The following is a 22,701-nucleotide window of genomic DNA, read 5'->3' as shown; positions in this document are numbered from 1 at the left end:
AATTTTTTCCTTGATTTCAAAGAGAGAATTAATGCATAATTTACTGATTTTTATATCTATATATATGTATGCTTAAATAAAATAGTCATTAATGAAATTTTTATTACTATTGTTACATTTTTCTCACCTTATAAAATGTTAATTTTTGAAAAATAATCATGAAATTTATAATTATTTTTTAGGAAATTTATTAAATAGTAAGATAAGTATACCAAATTTTTGCTCTACATGTTCTCCATTTACTCTCTTTGAGACATGCAAAGATTTTCATAGTTATATGATTGGGAAAATTAAAAATGATCATCTGTAAGACAAATAGCAAAATCTACCAAACAGGTTAGAAAAACAGATCATTTTCACTAACTCTGCTGTTATAATACTCACTACTCATTTTCTGTAATATATACAGACATGTTCTATCTGTGCATTCATTCAACCAAATGTGAAAGAATGTAGACAAAATTATGATGTGAGGAATGAGGGATGATGATGATGATAAACATATCATCTCCTTTCCTTCATTTGTCTTTTTCTTCATCTTTTTCTCCATCCCTGTCTAGTAATTATAATAATATAATATAATAACATTAATCTTATAATGCATTCACAGAACAGTATTTTTTATAAGCTAGTCAAAATATACTTTCTTGCTCTATAGATTAATAATTTTCTATACCATTCTTGCATGCAGTGTCAAATGATTTTCTTTGATTCATATAATATATCTATATATATATATATGCGTATATGCATGCTTGTGAGAAAAACTTTCTGATATAACTTTGTTCAGTTTGCTGATATTAATTTTTGTTAAATTGATTTAATATAGTTAATAAGTTAGTTATAAAAAAAGTATTGTTTAAAGTTTGATAAATTTATCATTACTTGCTAATTATTATTATTATACATAAATATTTTCATTTCTGAATAATTCAGATTTGTAAAGCATGGAAGTTTTCAAAAATCAAATGTAAAAATAATGAAATTTAAACATATTCTTCTGTTTGTATACAGAGATACAGTGAAACCTTGCATAACGAGTAATTTGCATAATGAGCAAAACAAATTGTAAAAAATGACTTGCTTAATGAGCAATGTTTCGCATAAGGAGTGACGAGGAGAGGGGAAGTCCCGGATTGTACACATACTACATCAGTCTATGTTTAGCACTCATTCCACTAGCATCTTAGTGTTGCTTGTGATCTCACATTTTTCCAAACTTGTGTTCAGACATATTATGTATAAACATCAACAACCATAGCTCGTTATATAATAAACAAATAGTATGCCAAATTCTTGGGTTATGTAAAGGCTATAATTAAATATTAGAAATTAATTAATTTGACTAGAGGTAGGCAATTATGCTACCATCTCGTATTAAATTTAATACAGTATATTATATAATTTTCTTTGAATAAACGTTACACACAAAATATTTGAGTTTTTTTTTTTTTAATGGAATTCGTTATTGTATTTTACATTAATTTATATGGGAAAAATTGTTTCGCTTAATGGATGTTTCGTGTCACAAGTAAGATTCTGAAACGAATTACACTCATTAAGCGAAGTTCTACTATATTATTGGATAATTTTATTATAGATGTGATTTAATTTTGGCTAATTTTAGTTATTTGTAAAAGATAGTAAAATATATATATATATATATAAATATATATATATATATTTTACAATTATAAAAATTTCATTAAATAGTTAAAAATTTTCCATTTAAAATATTCTAGAAAATAGTTTTGAGCTTTCAATATTTCAGTTTACCTTTAATAAGACTAAAATTAATTTTTAACACTATTTTTTTGAAGAGGCACTGAAAATTTTGAATTTAAAATTTAGTTTTATATCAGTTATATCAATTATAAAATTGATGAATTCATCATCATCTCTTGAAAAATGGTGAAATAGAATTACAAAGATAGTATTTTTACAGAATAAAAATTTATCTTTATTGAAAATTTTAGTGATGGTTATAATACCAAGAGTTCTTTATTGAATAATTGACAGGAAAAAAAAATTACTTTCTCAGTTGTAAGCAAATCAATGATTCAAATATCTTTATAATAAATCTTTTGAGTAAACTACTAAAGTTTGGCATTTAGATTATTATTCAATAATTTTCTTTATAAATTAAATACTAAACTATAATAAAGATTTATTGAAAATTGTTTATATTTGCTAATATTGAAATTTGAAAGCATTCAAAGTTTTGTTTTCTTATATGCTTATCTTTAATATGCTTTTGAATGTTAATTGTGTTGTTAATTTTACCATAGTGTGTGAAGTCTTGTTGTAGGTGTTTCTTTAGAGGTGCAAAAAAATACTGTGAAAGTTTGTCAGGTCTAAAGTTGTGTTTGTTTATGTATGTATGATTTTATCAGACAGAACATATACTGTAATTTCTTAATTAAAAGTTCATCTGTGCATTTGGAGAAGTCATATATTATTATTTTTAACTATTTAAGTTTTTTCATTGTAATTTAATTTTTTATTAATATTTATTTAAAAACAATTGATTTAAAGAAATTTAAATGTGTGAAAAATATAATTAGGAATAAAATGTTGATAGTCTTTTAAAAATAAATCAACTTAAACACACAATTGACAATACAAAATGCGCACAGTTTATTTAATATGAGTGCACTTTTGCTGAATTTACATTTAAGATTTCATCAGTCATTTATAATAATTGAAAAATGTATCATTACCCTTATTTGAACAGATTTAAACATATTATATAACATTTACAACATAAATTTAAAATTTTACATACAATTAAACAAACTGAATTTATAAAAAGTTTTAAGCAAAACATTTTTCAGAAGTAGAAACTTGATTTGTTATATAATTCTCAATTTTAGAAAGATTAATGTTGAAATGTTACAAGTTTTATGTAATTTAATTAATACAGATTGTCGTAAAAGGATTTTAATACCATTCCAATCTAGTTCAAGATTATGGTTAACGTAGCTGAATTTTTTCTCTTTTATCAAATATTCAGATAAGAACAAATTATTCTGACAATTCTATAACCAAATTTATAGACAAACCTACTTGGTTAAAAATATTTAAAATATTTCTGTACCAATTTATTTTTTCTGTTACAACTGCTATTTTTAATAAACATTTCATTGAAAATTTTTTCCTTCACTCTATCTTGATTAAAAATAATTTCCTCATAAATTTTAATACTTTTTAAGGAGTTTGAGAAAAATAGTGGCTTTGAAATTCTATCCGTAATATGTACAGTACCCTTGCAACAGATTTCTCAAGTTTTATAAAATGATTTCATATCATTTCTGATTAAATAACTTAGATTCTATATTGGAAAAGCATAGTTAACAGTACCCATTATAATCGAGTGAAATAGTTTAAAATAAATACCCAAAGACCATACTTCTATTCTAGCCAACCATCTAGCAAGCTCAAAAGTTATTTGTCTTGTGTTTAAGTAGTTTAAAATGCCTATTATACAAACCATTATAGGAAAATAAGTGCCAAATCTTGATTTCATTAACAACAGTTTTATTCCTGTTCAAGAACCATTTAGACTTTTTTTCCTAAGTTTTTCCACCATATGTAAATACTACAATTTTTGACTTTTGAATATTAATCTCAATTCTGTTTTGGTTACAAAATTTAGAAAACCTATCAATTTTTGTTGAAAATATAACCAAAAAGAAGGGGGAACCACATCAACAGTGTATGATAGGTGGCAAAAAGTTATGAGACAAGTTGAACATGATCATCTAAAACAACAAAAAAGTGTTTTGAAATCCTTAATATATAGCAAAAAAAGGTATAGACCAAGACTCAGTCAGTCTATAATTAGTTGTATTATTTTTATCATTATGTTTATATATCATGCAAAAAAAAAATTATTCCAGTCCCTAGAGATAATTCAGATGTATATATTAATTATAGATTTTTCAGTAAATTAGATATGAAAGAATTAGGAACATAACGTATTCAGGAAGGATATTGTTATAGCCAGGTACAGTTCCATTCTTTAAGTGAGAAATAGCCACAAACAAGTTGTTCTTCACAAAAATCACTATCTAATAATTCATTATATATTTCATTTTGAAAGCCGATAGTGGCAGGTATAACCAAAGGATTGTTCGTATAAAATATTTTGTCCGAGCTGACGATGTAATCGGACAATGCATCAGATTCACTTTGTCTTTTAAGACAATTAAGTGCTTACAAAAATTCACAGGAATTTCTAACTCAAGTCAAATACAAATAAACATATATCAAATATTTCTGTTGTTTTACTTTACATAAATTTTTGCAGTTTGTGGATAATTGTCATCTTTATGATATCGATATCTAGATTTTTGAGAATTATATAACTTTTTATAGGAATTTTTTTACTTCTGTTTTATTTTGTTTAGTTTTTTTTTATTTTAAGCTCCTACTTAAAGATATGCATTAATAAATTATTAAATAATAATCTCATAATTATTTATTTTATGTCAAAAGAAAAAGTTAGTATCATTTTTCAAATTGTCTGAATTATTAAAAGAATTTTATTTAGGATTTTACACATACAGTTTGTTTGGTAAATTTCTTTGATTTGCCATAAAAAAAAAGTAATGTATTTGGTGTTCAATTTTTACATGCAAAATAGGAAAATGAATGTGAATTTCTTAAATGCCAAATTAGTTTTTACCATATAAAAATAATGTAAAACATTTTTTGATACACACTTTATTCTAAGAAATTTAGTGATGTCAGTCCAATGTTGTAAATTTATTCTGTTCTGGACCAAAATTATGAAAAATATTTATGAAAAAAAATTTAAGAAAGAAAGGACAAAAAACATTCTAAGTTCAATTGTTTCAATTCTTTGCTTTAAATTTATTATTTTTTAAAGATTTTGCATGATTCTACTTAACATTTTTTGTAAAATGCTATTTCTTTTTGTTTTTAATACATTATTTTATTTGTAAAAAGTAGTCATATGCTTCTGAAATTATATTCATTTTTCTATATTATATATTCAAATTGAACATCAACCTGTAATAATTTGATTTTCTGTTTAAAATTATATTATTTTCAATCTTAATCTTCTGACTTTTTAATGTTTTTTGTTTTGTTTTGTTAGATTGACTTATGTGTATCTATAGTACATAAAATCTGACCAAAATATTTAAAAAAAATCACTTTAATAATGAAAACTGCATTTATTTATTTTTATTAAATGTGTGTTATGTTCCTAGTTTACATTTTAAAATAATTCTTAGGAAAATTCGAAGAAAGATATTTGGAGACAAGTTATTCGCCAGCGATTGGCAATTTCACGCAAGTTGAAACAGGTAGTAATGGATATTTATTTAAAAAATGCTAGTTGGGAGAGTTACTGGCTCATTTTATCACTTTCATCGCTTTACAATATCAAGAACCAACACTGCATATTGATTCTTATGCACTTACGTCTTGGGATAAGTCATTATTTGGTATTTTCTCTTTGAGTAAAATTGCAATTTTGCATGTTGAAAAATGGGTATTATTATAAATTTTGGGTATATTTGGCATGTCTTTGTGATCTTGTAAGAAAAACACAAATACTTTCTTTGCACTTGGTAATTGTATGTATGTGTGTTTGTGTGAGTGTATAAAAATATATTATTTTAGTCTTAAGATTATTTCAGATGAAATTATATATTTAATTTAATTTTTCATAATAAGTTTATTTTAATAGCTAATGAAATTTCAATATTTCTAAGTTATAGGATATAATTTTAAATAGTATTTTTTTAAAACAATTGTTAGGATTGGTATTTATAACTTTGAGTTTACAAATATATAAGTTTTAGAATTCTATGATAAAATTTTTATTGATTAAAAAAAAAGTATAAGTTATATTAAATTATAAAACAAAAAGAATAAAGTTTTGATATTTTAAAAATATCAAATAAGATTTATTTTTCAGAAATTCTCAGTATATAAATTTATGTATGAAATAAATAAGTCTAGGTATAAAAGGATAGCAAGTAAACATTTTTTTTTACTTTTAATTATAGTAGAAATCAAGTTAATGAAAAAAATTGACTAAATTGATAAATTAAGTTCAGAATTCAAGAACTTATACAATGTTAATCAAATTTTAATTAAAATAAAAGTTTAAATGTATAATCTTTAGGTTCTTTTTCTTACTCTCCTTAGTTGATAAATTCTTCTGTTTAATATACCAATTCTAATTACCTAGTGTATACACTTAATCAGATTCAATGCAATATAATGTTTTATGTATTTATATAATTATTAATTATAAGTTGTTAGCCAGTTATACTTATTAAGTTCATTTATAGGTTGGAATAAATATTTCGTCTAAGGCAAGTATGATTTAGCCAAATTATCCTTAGATATGCAAAGTTAGAATACATATATTTTTCTATTAAATATGAAATTTGTTTTAATAGTTAAAGTAATTTGAACTTTTCATTTATAAACTTAATGGCAACCGTATTTATAATATTTATTTAAAAACACAGGTTACAAAGTCGAACAGGAAAGATATTGTAAATATTCTAATCTACTAATTGTTTTTTAAAATTAATTTTAATGCAAAATTGTATTTTTGTAGATAATTGATTATACAAGAGAATTTGATTATTTTTTAACTTATATACTTTTATAATGTGATTATTAATTCTATATAATCAAGTTTTATCTTAATGACTAAATAATCATTTTTGTAAGAAAGTAAAGTTAATCAAATTTTTATTTTTGTTTATATTTAAGATAAATTCTTTTTAAGCAAAGTGTATTTATGCTTTAAGTTTAAAGTTACTATCATATATAAGAAAAAAATAAAATTTATTGAGGGAATCATTTTATTATTATATCAGTGAAGTAACAAAATGTGGAGTCATGTTATAAACTCTACAAATATGTCTGCTATATTATAGCTTATTAAATTTCTCCTACTTAAGCTGGAGATAGTATGCTAGATGTTTTTTCAAGCACTATAGACTTGAAATTAGCAAGAGCCAGAGGAAAGAATAATTAAACTGTATATAATGTATTACATCATATTTCAAAGATATAAAAGGGAGGTGAGGATTTTTCCCTGTAAATGGAAAGTGGTATGGCATTGTAGTGTTATTGTTATCCTTAAAATGTTTTTTGGTTGTCAATAAGATTAGGTTTGTTTATTGCATGGATGTTGATATGTTTGATTAGTGATTTTACTTAGTCTAAAAATTTTTTTAATCATTTTTTATAAGGATAAGATTGTATCTAGTCTTTTTATTTAAAATCTTTGAAATGACTGTGCGCTTCTCATGAGTCATATTTCTGACAATTGAGAATTAATTGTAGCTCCTAAGCCATGCTTTGGCTAGCATTGATTTAGGTTTACCATTATTATTACTTGAAAAATAAAATTTTCTTGTGCATGTGTTGGTTATGTTATAAATATTCATTTCATGAAAAACAAAATACTCTTTTAGCTATTCATTATGATACTAATGAAAGAATTTTGAATAAAGTAGAATATAATTTGAAACATAACAAAACATTAAATATTTGATTATGGATATATAATATAAAAGTAAAGCCTTGAACATATTACAGAATCAAACTTTTTTTTTTTAATGTCAGGTTATTTAGGGCTTATATAGCCTAAGATGATTTTGAATTTTAATTAATTATTGGTCTAAAGATTGGCAGTTATGCTACCATCCTATTTTAGATTTAATAATCATAATTTAATTAATTAATTAAGATTAATTTGGAAGATAAAATTAATTCACAGTAGGACTCTGAATCCATATATAATTCTGCTTACCATGCAGTGTCTAAGTTAATTCATTTATTTCTAATTATTAAATTTAATACAAGATGGTGACAACTGCCTAACTTTAGTTATTTTCTAACTTACATAATATCTGTTTTAAATTACATATAATCTAGAATTAGACATGTTCTAGCCAGATTTGGGCTTGGTTTTCTATATAATTACATATATATTAAATTTTATAAATACCATATTTACTCGCATATAAGACGAGGTTTTTATTCATTTATCACAGCTTCAAAATCCTAGGTCTTCCTATACGCATGATTGAAAGATTCTTTGTGTTTTTGCAAATAATTTTTGTGAACCGTGTATTTGCATTTTTACTGGATGCTTACCCTCTTGTATTTTAAACAAGTATTTTATCTGGGTTGTTTGAATCTTTCTTGTATATTGTCAGGAATAAAGAGGAATAGTGATAGGAAAAGCAAAGCTTTTGAATTGAATTCCAGATTGAAATTCCAGAATCACATGGGAGCACGATATAAGTTTTAATCCATTCCTCCATGAAAACAGATGATTATTCGAAAATCAGAATTCTGAGAAACTCATAAGTGTAATCAATGGAGAGTGGATTCGACCATTAAGAATTGGCAAAAAAAGTTTCCGATTGTCCAGTTTTACGTGAACAAATTATGTTGTCAATTTTACAAGATTTTTCTTTAAAGTTTAAAATGCTAGTAATTTTTAAGGGACTATGTACTATGTGTGCATTTACATGCAGTTGATAATAATTTGTGATTAAAAGAAATAAAATAGAATTGTATTAATAAAACTAATTTTCTTTGTTTTGATCTTTAAAGTCACACTTTGTCCTATATGCAAAGTCATCTTATATTCAGGTAAATACGGTATATTATTCATGGATGTAGCCAGTAATTTGTGTTAATCACTCGCATGGCTGATGGCTTGTGTAAATTTAGTGTAGGTAGGTAGACTATTGTAAAAATGTAAAAACCTACAAACAGTAATAAAATTATTATGTAAGGGGCTTCCATACAATATGGATGTATATATTATATGCAAACCATTGATATACATGACAATGTTCCATTAAAAAAAAAAAAAAAAAAAAGGCTGAACATGAACAAGTATTAAATTTTATTCTGCTTTATTTTGTGGCTATTCATGTAGTCTACTGTTTGAGTATAATGCATCTTTTTTCAGTTTCATTCAGTAGTCTATTGCTTGTGGTGATCTTTTTCTGTGCTATGTTTATTTTTCAACTTGAATGGACAAAAGAGAATGAGGAGCAGAACATTAGTGTGGAAAATGCATTCTTGTGTGGCTACATTTCTGATTATATTTCCTGTTTTAATTGAAGATCTTTAGTAATTTTAAAATTTCTCTTAATAAAATTTTAGACTAGTATTACTCAAAGCAACTGTTTTTATGAATTACTTTTGTGAGTTAGTCTTGTTAGCATATACTAAATTGACAATTGAAAAGTTCTAAATTATTAAAAATTCTTAAAAAATTAGGATTTCTTTATCAAAATTTCATGGTATATGGTTTTTCCGTATTTCATGTACAGTATATTCAATGTATTATTTTTATTCATTGATTGCCATTAATTTCATAAATGAATAAGATTTATTTTAAGTTCTTAACATTTTTCAAACATTTTATAATATAAAACAAAGCTAAATTTTTTTGGATAAATTTCATGCTTATATGTCATGTACAGGGTGTCTGGGATTTCCAAATACAGTCATGTTTTTGTTATCATTTAATTGTGGTCATTTAAATATTAGTTTGTTTCAATGACACTGGCCATCACCTCATCAAGCATAAAATCAGTCTAAAACAGACCCCTTAAAGAATAAAAATTTAAGAAGTAAAGTAGCAAGTTTAAGTTTTCAAAACTTTCATTGTATATCTTGAAAAAATGTGTAATTAACAACCCATTACATCAGTGGGAAAGTTGTTTATGGGGACAAAATAAATCCAAGGTAGCACAATTTTAACTAAAATTTGAATGATAAGGCCAGTTTTTAGCACTATAAAAGATTCATTCCATTAACTGGCCTTTATACACAGTGTGCAATGGAGGTAAAAACTTTTCAGCAAGTAACCTCATTCTAGTACATGCATGAGGCCACATTCTCAGACAGTAGCAAGATACAGTGAAGGTTCAGGAGATAGGGAAGAAATATGCAAAGAAAGGGTGAAGGTGGGGGAGAAAGTTAGAATATTAGACCAATGTACAGTTGGTATGAAACTATTGAACACTTTTCATGGATCTAAAGGATACATTTGATATGTTCAACCTCAACTACAATAAAGACTTAGATGTGCTTAATCAGCCTTCCTCTGACCATAGCTAACATGTCAGACACAATAGATGTAACTGTTTTTTTTTCTTGCGGTGTGTTAAACTGTAGTATGTAGAAGCATTAAACAATATCTATGTTGTATCCCGCAGAAAAAAGTCCATTGTAGTCAGATCCAGTGATCTAGGTGACTCCCATAGCCAGTGCACTGGTTGTGAATAATTTGAGAAAACCTTGTCTTGTTGTAACCAGGTGGCATTTCATTCCAACAGGGCATGTCATCAATAAACCCTCATACAGTGTTCAGAAGTATTATTGCATAAGACAAAATGTTCATCTTCCTCAATCTTATTTGGAACAAAAGGACAGAAATCTAGTCTTCTCTGAGCATAACTACTCACCAAACTGTTGCCAGAGCACATCATGCAGATGTTAATGGTAATGCTTGAGTGTCTTCTAGATTGTTTTGAGCAAATGTGCATTCTCTGGCTGCTATCCTGACACTAGCTGTCAGATGTACTGTACTCCATAGTACAGCAGGATATCTTCCTTGTTTACATATATTGGCATTTGATAAACATTAATAGTCTTCTCTCTGCCTTTAAATCATCCAGTTGTTTGTTAACACTTTAAGAATCATATGAGGAAGGAATTGAGGAATACCTCAATAGTGGAAACCAAACATTCTAGCTACTGCTCTTGCATTGTGTTCATATCTACCATATATAATAACCATGCCACAAAGTTGTTCATTTTATGACCTGCAGCATAATGTAGAATTGCAATATTGTATTACTTTGCAGATTTCGAATTAACACTTGCTACTTATTCAGTGCTATACATGAAGAAAATAATCTAAATCCTGTTTCCATTAGATTTTCAACACCTGATCTGAGACATTCTTAAGATCACTTTATCAAGTCATTTCATAAACAATGTAATATCCAAACATTTGTTTTTCCTGTATTTACTACATGTGGTGCATTAGCCGCATGCTGATTTGTATTTTGCTGTTGTCTGGCAATGTGGCCTTCCTGCATATATCACTGTGAGGTTACTTGCTGAAACTTTTTAGGGCAAAAAATTGGATTTGTTATTCAAATTTTAATCAAAATTTAGCTACTTCGGATTTATTTTGTTCCCAAAAACAACTTTCCCGTTGAAGCCATAGTTTGTTAATTAAGAATTTTTTTAAGATGGATAAAATTCTTTATTAAGGAGCCTGTTTTAGGCTGATTTTATGGTTGACTTTTGTCACAGAAACAAAATGACATATCAACAACAACAATCAAGTGATAAATAATGGAGATTGACTATATTTGGAAATTCCAGACACCCTGTATATTATTGTAATTCTTGAAAATTTGTGGAAAATAAATCTTGTTTATTAATTTTTTTTCTTAAAAAATTTAAGTCTGTAAAATATTTTCAATATATTTGAATTTCTAAAAAATTTAATAAAATATTCCTGTTTTATAGTGATTCATTACAAAGAAAGTTTTTTATGGCATAGTGTTTTGTAAATTTCATTTTGTTTTGATTAAATGTAACTTTTTCCAATATGATTTTAAAATTTATTAAAATATTTAGTAATAGAAAGATAAATCTTTCTAAAGGTCATTAAAGCATTTTCAGTATGAAGGAAATAAGGAATATAAAGTATCGTCTCTAATATTTTATTTGTTATACTTGAATGCAATACCTTATGAGTCTGAATACAATGTACTTAACTTATATATTTGTGATATAAATTAAAGAACTAATCATGAATGCCACATTTTAGTAGGGATCATTTAATATTTAAACAATTAATTAAAAGAAAATGTTATCATTTATGTAGGCTGACCATTTTTTCTGTGATGTAATCTGGGACATTGAGCTTGGTAAAAGGGGGGTAATTTTACAAAAATAATTAAAAAAATTATACTTAATGAAACAAATACAAATACAATAAAAACTTTTTATCTAAAGCATAAATAATTTGAACAAGTGATTAGTTTTAACTTTAAGGTTTCACGAGTTTAGGAATAACGGTTACATGATAACAACTCTTGTCACAAGTTTGCAATGAGGTTTGCTGCAAACTTTATTGTGAACAAGAGCGCACACACATTGCCGCCAATGCAAGGCTCTGAAAATAATATGATCCGTACATGGAAATAATATGAAAATAAATTTAGTTTCTATAGTAAGTGAATTGTTAATTCTGGGACGTGTATCTATGTGGAATGCAGAGCCGGGACTGTCCTGGAAAATCTGGGATGAATGGTCACCCTACATTTATACTTATAGTTCAACTATCTTAATCTTTATTAGTACTTATTAAGATTAAGTGACAAATATATTACATCTAAGAAAACTCAACTTAAATAAATATTTACTTGTGACATTGTTGACATTGTTTTTAACATATTAGACATTTCTTTATGGAAAATATAAATAATGAATGTGGTGTTGTTAAAACTATTATTTCAAAGTTAATTTAGCATATTTTATTTTTAGATATAAAATATACTCCTAATAACAGATTATGCTTTTTACCGATATATATGTTTTTGAAATAATTTTTTTCAAATAATAGTAAAAAGTTTAAACAATTTCAGAACTATTAAACATCTTAATTACTAAAATATATTATATAATTATACATACATTTATCATTCAGAATATTTCATAACATACATCTTTAAAAAGCATTTATATTGAAATTAAATGTTATTAGGAAAAATATTAATTCTAAAATTTCCATTCGTAACTCTAAGATAGCACCAAAAAAAAAAGAGTAGTTAATTTATATGCTTTTTAAACGTTTGCATTTTAAAATTATTCAGGATTATATATTAGCAGTAATACCTTATTCTAAATTACAGTATAGAATGCCTTTCTCAGAATAGTCAGCAATATCTTTGTGTAAATTTTCAAGAATATTAGACAAGGAAAATAATTTTTTTTACAAAATATGTAGATCAGTATAGCTACTCTTTTTACAATTTTTATCTTATTATGAAATAACCCAATAATATTTTTTGTTGGCAATGGTTAGGAAACTCTCCCATTAGTGCTTGATTTTTATCATTAATAACAAGAATGGGCTGGAAAGCTCTGTAATGCTTATTGAAATGGAAGAACTTCAAACTACTATCCGATGTGGAAAGAAGTACTATCTGCATTATGGGTGAGATTCTGTCAATTTGGTTTTATTGAAAATGGAATTCAAAAAGAAATTAATTATACTCAATCTATTTATTGTTTTTTATTGTTTATATTTTCATCTAATGAGTTTTTCATTATAATAGAATTAAAATTTGATTTATGAACCTAATAGAAAACTTTTTATAAATTGAAATCAGCTTAACTCATAAATCTTTTAATAATAAACTCTGTATTAAATCTTCTCCATAAGATGATGTGTAGAAATTAAAAATTTTTAATCTTAATCATAAAGGATTAAAACAAAAATTTTCTTAATTTTACTAATTAATTTAAGTGTATTTCAAAGTAATCAAAATTTAGGAGTATATGATTTCAAAATGGAATTAGATTTCCATTATACTTTGTCAGGAATAATTCCACATAAATGTTAAATTTATAAATTCAAGATTTTTCATTCTTGAAATAACTTATCTAAATTCAAAACGTATTTTGAGAATTCTCCGAGTATCGTGAAATTTGAAATTTTTTACTTTAAAAATTTAATTTTTCCAATTGTTTAAAAAAGTTAAGCTTTCAAATTCTTCATTTCTAATAAGAAAAAACTTAGTGACTATTTTGTTTATAGTTTTTAATTTTAGTTTTAAAATATTTTCCTCTTAATACACAAACGGTTCAATGCAACTGTTTTAAGATTCATTAAAGAATTATTTCATAGTCTGTTGGAAAGTATCAGTTATAAGTAAGATGTACCCTGATGTACCAGACTTTTCTAGGAGTCTCCAGAAGAAGAAAGTATACAGTGCTGTGAGTTTTATCTTGTATAATTTTTATTTATTTTGAAAATTGTGGCAACCATACTGTATAATTTTATTGCCTGCTTGAATTATACAGAAGAGCATGCCAGCAGGAATTTAATTATTGATAAATATTTTTTAATTGTTTATAAAAATATGATTTATTAGCTATTTGATTGCTATGCTTATCAGATTATATTAATAAAATGTTAATATAATATGCCACTTAAAAAATTAACTGTTACTGAGTGAGTGAATGTAAATGTATTTTGGATTTATATATACACTTGCATTCACATAATTCATATTGTTTGCTGATTTTATGATTCCTGTTGATATCCGTAACATAAATGTAAAGTTTTTTCCTCTTTTAACTTTAAATTTATTTCTACTTATTTTACAGAGAGCTGAAGAAGAAAAGGAGAAAGAGAGAGAACGAAAAGAACGTGACAATAGAAGCAAAGATAGAAATAGAGATCGTGATAGTAAAGACAGAGATAGAAAAAGCACAAGTAGACGTGAAAGAACACCTTTACGTGACAGAGATCATGATCGGATTCGTGACAGAGAAAGAGAACATGAGAGATCTCCATTAGAACGTAATCGTGTCAAGGACAGAGCCGAACGTCTTGCTACTCGATCTCGTTCCAGATCTAGAGATAGAGCTTGGTCTCAAGAAAGAGAAAGGTCTAGAGAAAGGTAATTAAAATATTTTAAAAGTATTTGAAATACTGTTTTTTCTTTTTAAATTATATATTGCACTCTGAAAAAGTCTTAATGTGTAAGATCTTTAATAAACATGAAATTTTTTAAGTTATTATTGTTTGCTTTGTATCTAGTAGAGTCCATTTCGAATACATTATTGTAAGGCTACCAAATATCACAATAACAATTGTAACATAAACTGAAGATGGGCAAAAAGAAGTATGGAATGCATTTATATTTTAATAAAGGATATTATAAGGAATAAAAGTGTTGTTCTGTGTCTAACCGTTGTGACAAATCTAGTATAAAAAAAATTGGGTAGAATGACCAATTATAAAAAAAAAAAGAAATTTTGAGTTTATGTAGTTTAATATATTATTTTAATAAACATTTTTATACACAGTTAAGTATGCAATGTTATTGATTTATAATTTGGAGATATTTTCCTGAAACAAAACTTCATTTGCATATTTTGTTTATATGTAATTTGATTTTTTTTATCACATATACTTTAGAAACTTATTTGCAAGTTTTAACATATTCTTATTTGATAAAATATTTATATTGAAGAAGTATTGTATCAGAATCCTTCCTTAGACTAAATTTTTTTGTTACAAGTGATTTTCTACAAAAAAAGGCATATTATATTTAAAATTATCATTAAGAATGTAAATCATATATATAAAACAAGCGTGTATTTTCTTTAACATTCTGTTTCTGAAGGAATAAATTTACGACATTATTATTATATCACATTTCCTATGTTTATCATATTTTCAAGAATATAACTCCTATTAGTTCTGTAAAATTTTTATTCTGTGAAAAATTTCTTTACAACTATACAAGTATAATACATTAGTTAGAGACAGCTTTAACTACAAGAGCAATGTGGATTGTAGCCATGCCATGATATCAACCACAGATTATAAGTTGCCAATCTTACCAGACATTTAACAACTAAATTTGGTAAATTCATCTCAAACTTTTTGGTAGATTTTGTATAATTCAGGAGATTAAAAATTTTGTTTAGTTACATCAGTTTTTTTATCAGTTATATATTATTTTACAGTACACTCACATTTTTAAAACTTTATAAAGTTTTAAAATAATCCTTATGATTTAAGTAAAAGTTTTTATTTCATTCTAAAAAATGTACATAGAAGAATCTACTTACTTTATATAATCATTTTGATACTTGCTTGTACTGATGCTGATAACTAACTGATAATATTAAATGGAATAAGTATGTAACTCCACAATTAGTGGAAATATTGGCTTTATTGACTAACACTAAAATACCTTGTTAAAACAATTATATAACTTGAAGATTTATTATTATTAAATACTAATTAATCCAGTGTTGTTTAACTTAAATGTTTTTGAAATGAAAAATATTTTTAAAATTATATTTAAGCACTAGTTAAGACTGATAATGATTGTGTTATCAGCTGATTGCACTTAAAAATCTTCATTTGCCTGGAGGTAAATGTTAAGTGTAACTGAAACTTTGATAACAAAAAATAATATTTTATAAGTATTTTAATTTACATATTTTGGGAAATGCTAATTCTGATATTAGACAACTGATAACAATATTCACAGTTACAATAATCAGATTCTAGTATTTGGTATCTTATCACATTGATTAAATATGAATTATTTATATTCTTTATTTATTATTCAGATTAGAGTTTTTGTTTTATACTTTTGTAAATATGTATGAAGATAAATGTACTGTACATATGAATGATATTGGCTTTTTTGTTAACTTTTGTATTTATTCAGAAACTTTTACAGCTTGGATTTATTGGATTTTTTTTATAAACCTAAAACTTTTGGCTTATTTTTAGTAACGTATCACACAAGGAACATATCACTGGTATAAGTTTTATTAATGGAGGTAATGCATTTTGGGTCTTAATGACCCCTCATCAGTCCTTATTCTTTACAAAAGAAATAATAGATATAAATTACATCACACGTAATAATGCAGATAATATTTTTTTTAAATGTTTTTTACTTGCATAACTGATTATTAAGTACAAATTGAAATAAAAAATTAGGCAATTGATTGAATAACATTTATTTAAAAATGGGATGTTGTATAAGATAAAATTAAGGTAGATAAGTAAAAAAATATTAAATAAATAAAATTAATAAGTTAAAAAAAATTCCTATAAAATAATATACAAGGGTTTTTCAAAAAGTTCCCAAACTTTATTTATTACAAAGAAAATACTTCACTTACAATGTATTGGTCATGGTCTCTTTCAAAGTAGTCTATGTATGAATGTCTCCATGTCTATGTATGTCCTCTTCAATGTATACACTTATCCCAACGGTGTTTCCACTTTTTGAAACAGTCCTGGAACGCTTCTTCAGGAAAGCTCATAAGCTCCTCTGTCGTTTCTTTTTTTTTTTTTTTATCTCTGGAATGGTGTCAAATCTTTTTCCTTTGAGCATGTCTTTTAGTTTGGGGAACAGGAAAAAGTCACATGGGGCCAGGTCAGGTAAATAGGGTGGGGTGGGGAAACACAGCAGTCTTGTTTTTGGCCAAAAACTCGCGAGTTCTGAGGGACGAATGAGCCAGCATGTTGTCGTGGTGAAAAAACCACTCGCCACTCCTCCAAAGTTCAGGCCATTTTCGCCTGATTCTGATTCTTAGGCATTTTATAACTTCCAGGTAGTACTCTGTGTTGACTGTCTGGCCTGAAGGTAGGTATTCGTGATGCACAACCCCCTTTTGCATCAAAAAATAAATAAACAGTCAACATCACCTTCGTCAACATTTGAGCGAATTTATCAAGCTTTTTTTGAGCGGGGGATGTTTCACATACCCATGGGAAGTTTCCATGAAGGATTTCCCAAGTTTCACACAATTTCATAGAACAATGCTGCTCCTTCATAGAGCTCATTTCAACGGATCTGATTTTTTGCCGAACCCCACAAACACTCCTTCACATAAACGGCCGTAACTTATCACCAAAACAAAATATCAACAAATGGATTGAAGGAGGTTACTTGGGAGGTTTCTGCAGAGACAACGCCTTTAAGCGGATTAAAAAATAACCAACTGGAGGTGTGGTATTAAAAAAGTTTGGAAACTTTTTGAACAACCCGTGTAAATTGTTATGTGTAGATGGGTAAAAAATTACGAGGGGGATAATGTTCAAAACAAAAAATTTTTAAAAAATAATAAAACATAAATAGAAGTTAAAATTAGATTTAAAAACTTTTTTCAAAAAAGTTGAAATTAAAAGCTCTTAAAACTATTATAAAAGTGTAAAAGTTTTTGAACAAAAAAATAATACTTTTGTCCAGAAATTAAAATAATTATATATATTCTAAAAAATATCTTCTTTCTGATCAACCTACTGATGATTAACAACTTAATTGAACTCTGTTAAAGTGGGTTTTAATTTTATTAATTTAGATCACGAGATAAAGATGTAGACAAAGATAGAGAAGATGAAGAGGATGCTTATGAACGTAAAAAATTGGAGAGAAAATTAAGAGAAAAGGAAGCTGCTTATCAAGAGGTATTGATTTATTTTTCATGTCATTTCAAAAATATCATTACTGTGTTAATTTCAAATAAATATATCTTATAGATCTAAAATAAGTATTTATTTTTTTACATAAAATATATAATAAAGAATCAGCATTTATTGCGTGAATTACAAAGTAGAGTCCAACTTAATATAGTTGTTAACTTTTGTCGTCGTATAATTTTAAAGAAATTGATTACTAACTTACTATAATATCAAAATATTTATATTTTTCTTTCAGAAACCTAAAATATAAATATACAGCAAAACTTCTCTAACTCAAATGTCTACAACTTAAATATTTTTTCAACTTGAAATACAGCACTTTGTAGGTTTCAACGGAATAGCATAGGGATTTAACGTCTCCAATTTGAATTTTTCCGAGTCTAAGGTTTTCGTGGTCCCCGACACTAATTCATGTTAATTTTAATTTCCCTGACTCAAATTTTAATATTTATTCTATCCAAAGTGATCCTCATTTTTGGATTTCCATGAAATTTCAGACAGTTGTATCTACAGTCTAACACCCATTTACAGACAGTGTTCCAGTCCAAAGTGAGAGGATCATGCTCTCTAGCTCAACAAGATATACTGTACCTGCAAAACTGATTCCATTAGTTACATTGAACATTTTGCTGAAAAGGTATTACATGCACTGTTTAAAACAAAAAGCTATCAAAGATTCTTAATATAATGCAAAGAATAAAAATCTATTCAGAATTAGCATTTTTTACTCTATTGCTCTCTAAAGCCCTGGTCACACCATGCAATTTCCAGCCGTGTGGGTGACTGCAACCTTGACGGCTGTTCCCGTTAACTAGTAAACTGCCTTAGAAAACTGGCACAACTGCAACTAGAAACAAAAAGTTTGTTCTACTCGCAACGATTGCAAATGTGCATCCAATTAGAAAACATCTTTGTGCCACGTCATACTTTGTGTTGTATATTTGTCAACCTATCTTGATTATAACATTTGTATTAGCTCAGTTTCAGTACATTTAAATGCTATATTTGATATAAATCAAATCTGAATTTATGAAAGTTATTGTTAGATTTATTTTAAAAAGTTTAATTACTTTTAAAATAATAAAACAATAATAAAATACTAACAAATACTAAAAAATAATTGAATAAAATAAATGCTAATACAATTGAATAAAATAAATGCTTATATTAAAGAAACAATATATTTATTAAAAATGAATTAAATCATTCAAGCTCTCCTCTAAACAACACTTACCCTCAAATATTCAGTTTTATAAGATTGATAAATAACATCCAAAACTTCTAGGATAATGACTGATATCGAATCATGGGCCACTCTAAATTGGTATGCCAATCTACGAAATGTTTCGCCTAAATTATATATGACCACTTCTTAAAGATTGCATAAAATGTAAATTAAATACAAAATATATATTATTTTTATCAGTGGCTAAATAACAAAGTGTCAATGAAAGATGTTCTCCATGTGAAATAGAATTTTGAAGATGTGTAGCTATTATGGTGTTATCCTCCTTAAAATACTTTGGAAAGTATTCATATCCATACGGGTATATTCCTGATAACCTTCGGCATCTGAAAGCCTTAATTCATTCATCAGCTGGTGAAAGCAAGATTGTTTAGCCTGTTGATTTCATTTCGCCAAGTTTTAGCTCAGCATGAACTTTTTCTCTTTGTATATTCTCGCCAGCTCTAACAAAATTATTTTCTTTTTTCTTTTATTCATTCCAGAAAAGGAACTGCTTACCATTTTAATAAGAAAAGTGGCTAAAATTCCGTAAACAATCTGAAGTGGAACATAAAATGTCTGTAAACTCAGGAAAGTAGTCAAAAACAAACTATTGTAATTTTATTGGTTTATTATAGGATCACGTGTTTCCGAGTTGCAACACCAGCGAAAATGTGTGACCACGAGAAGACGTGTGCAACTCACGTGTGTTGCAGTCATGGTCACCTGCACGGCTGGAAATTGCATGGTGTGACCAGGGCTTAACTTAAATCATCTGTAACTCGAAGTTTTTTCTGCCCCTTGAAATTTCAAGTTAGAGGAGTTTTATTGTAATTGAATCTTAGTAATTTAATTATTGTAAAGGAAAATATCAGGGATGTAAGTGCTGCATCAAAAGCCATTTCTTAAACCACAATGCCACGAAACGGCTATTTTTTTGAAATTGCATCATTTCTGTATTTCTGTACTATGACATACTTTTTATAATCATTGTAGTATTTAATAGTTCGTGAGTTTTTTTTATATTTTCCCCTATCCAGTAATGATGAACAATGTCTTCTCATTAGAACAAATGTGTAAAAAGTTGCCTTGCCTTTAACCTTATCTATTCAGCTTTAATGTTCAATCAATCATGATTATAATATGGAAAATTTTTGTTAAATTGCATTGTAAAATATGCAGCATTCAATATTGAAATGTAGTTAGTTAAATAAATTTAAATTCAGTAATTTATCCTTTTAAACCATGTTAGGAAATTGTTATAATTTCATAAATTTGATTTTTTTTAGTTAATAATACTAACTATTACAAGTATAAATTTTTTAAAGCTCTTTATCTCTCTCCCCCTGATTTGAATGTAGGTGATAATGAAATAATTTAAAATGGAAACAAACTTAAGAATAAAAAGAAATTAATTTTTTTACGAAGATTATCAAATTATCATCATAAATACAATACCATATTGGCTTGAATATTAATCAATGTTTTTTCCAATTTTAAAGGAGCAAAAAAATCTCTTTTCATGTATTCAATCCAACTAAAGTTTTTTTATTTTGATAATGTTGTACACATTTAAACTGGCACTAAAATTTGATACATCAGTTGTTTAATAATGCTAAATGACAGCTAAGTTGTGACCTGTCATGCTGGATTAAGCCTCTAACAGGCCTTAGACAAAATTTAAATTGGGACTCCATTTAAATAAGTTGCTTCTAAAGAAATCTGAAATAATATCACTTAAAATTTTTGTTATATAATAATTATTATATTAATAGAGAATACAAACATTAATACAATAATAATTGTATAATAAAAGAGTTTTTGAAAATAAAAGAAAAATATATATAATTATAGTCATTAATCAGCCTTTAAATTTTTTAAAGGCTGATTAATGACTATAATTAATTTTTCATTTTTGGATTTTCATTTCAGAATATTGGTCAATAATATCTTTGTAATCTAGCCATTTGAGGGTATCTCTTTCGATAACAAGTGTTGTTTAGCCTTTCCTGTTCTATTGAATTTCTTAAACAATTTTTAACATTTCAGTTTAAAACAGAAAGGTCTCTCTTCTGTTGCATTACTTACAGGCATAGTTAAGTAAATTCTTAACAATATTTTGATATTAGGAAAAGAAGATGCAATGTTATTTTTTTATAAACTGGTACGTGTCATTTGAGCTTTGCAAATGTTGTTTTCTTGTCATTAAAACATATCATGAAGATTGAAAAGCGTCTGCAGGGATAAGAGGCACCTTACTAAATTTATGGAAAACCAAGAATAGTAGCCCTTCTAGCAATAACATTCCTAGATTTGCATATACATAGATTCCCTGAAGGGAATCTATGTATATGCAAATCTAGGAATGTTATTGCTGCATCAACCTCTTTTTCCCAAGTGTAGTTAATAGAGGGATATACACTGGACATTTCTTGTTCTAACATAAGAAACGTCTCATCTGAGGATATTCCATGCTATGAGGATATCAATGTAACACAAGTACAATAGCAGGTAGTGGATGACAAACAGGGAATTGAATGTTCTGTGCTCAATTTCTCTCATGATCAGTTCTGCTAGAACAGCAGATAAAAGAGGACCTATGGGGACCCACTGTTTCTGTAAATAAATTTTCTCATTAAAACAAAAATAGTTGTGCTCCATGATGAAGATCAGCACATCATGTATATCCAGTATCTGTTGAACACTAAAGCCCTTCTTGAGGAGTAGAGAATTGACACTTGACTTCACAGTTTGTTAAAACTCATCCATCATCATTTGTTTTGATGCCACTTTTCTGCCTATTGAATACAACTGCTTAATATTAGCAATGTTATGTACAGTACAGCCTGTTCATTTATGCTGAAACTCATCAGGAAGGTCTTCATGTCTTTGAAAGACTTGGTGGCTCAGTGGTATGCTATCCTCTAGGCAAAAAAGGGCAATTGTCTGGGACCCCCACTAACAGGGGGCCCAAACCAATCTTTTATAAACTCATTACTGTAGTAAGAATATTGAAATTTAAATTTGGCACTATGTTGGGAGACACTAGATTCCTAGTGTGACACAGACACATTGGTAATCTAGGGTCTCTCCAGAGGTTGAGTTTAAAAAAAAAAATGATTTAGAATACCAGAGGATTTTCCTCCAAAAACTTTCCCTAAAGAAAAATGTCTGAAGT

The 22,701-nt window shown here is 26.7% G+C and overlaps 1 protein-coding gene across 4 annotated transcripts in view; it reads left to right on the top strand.

The window, feature by feature from the left end:
• Nucleotides 1-22,701, top strand: part of LOC136969522 (RNA-binding protein 25) — a 134,260-nt gene that overhangs the window by 97,999 nt on the left and 13,560 nt on the right. For 3 of the 4 annotated variants that reach the window (XM_067263703.1, XM_067263705.1, XM_067263706.1), the window contains 3 exons: nt 6,330-6,353; nt 14,443-14,738; nt 18,178-18,283. In XM_067263703.1, the coding sequence (XP_067119804.1) occupies nt 6,330-6,353; nt 14,443-14,738; nt 18,178-18,283 (426 nt within the window). The remainder of the gene's footprint in view (nt 1-6,329; nt 6,354-14,442; nt 14,739-18,177; nt 18,284-22,701) is intronic. The other variant, XM_067263704.1, reaches the window with a different exon arrangement.

This window comes from Centruroides vittatus, unplaced genomic scaffold (genome assembly GCF_030686945.1).
Source record: "Centruroides vittatus isolate TY-2023 unplaced genomic scaffold, ASM3068694v2 contig_18, whole genome shotgun sequence".
Taxonomy (NCBI): domain Eukaryota; kingdom Metazoa; phylum Arthropoda; class Arachnida; order Scorpiones; family Buthidae; genus Centruroides; species Centruroides vittatus.
This window is presented reverse-complemented; position numbering and strand designations above follow the sequence as displayed.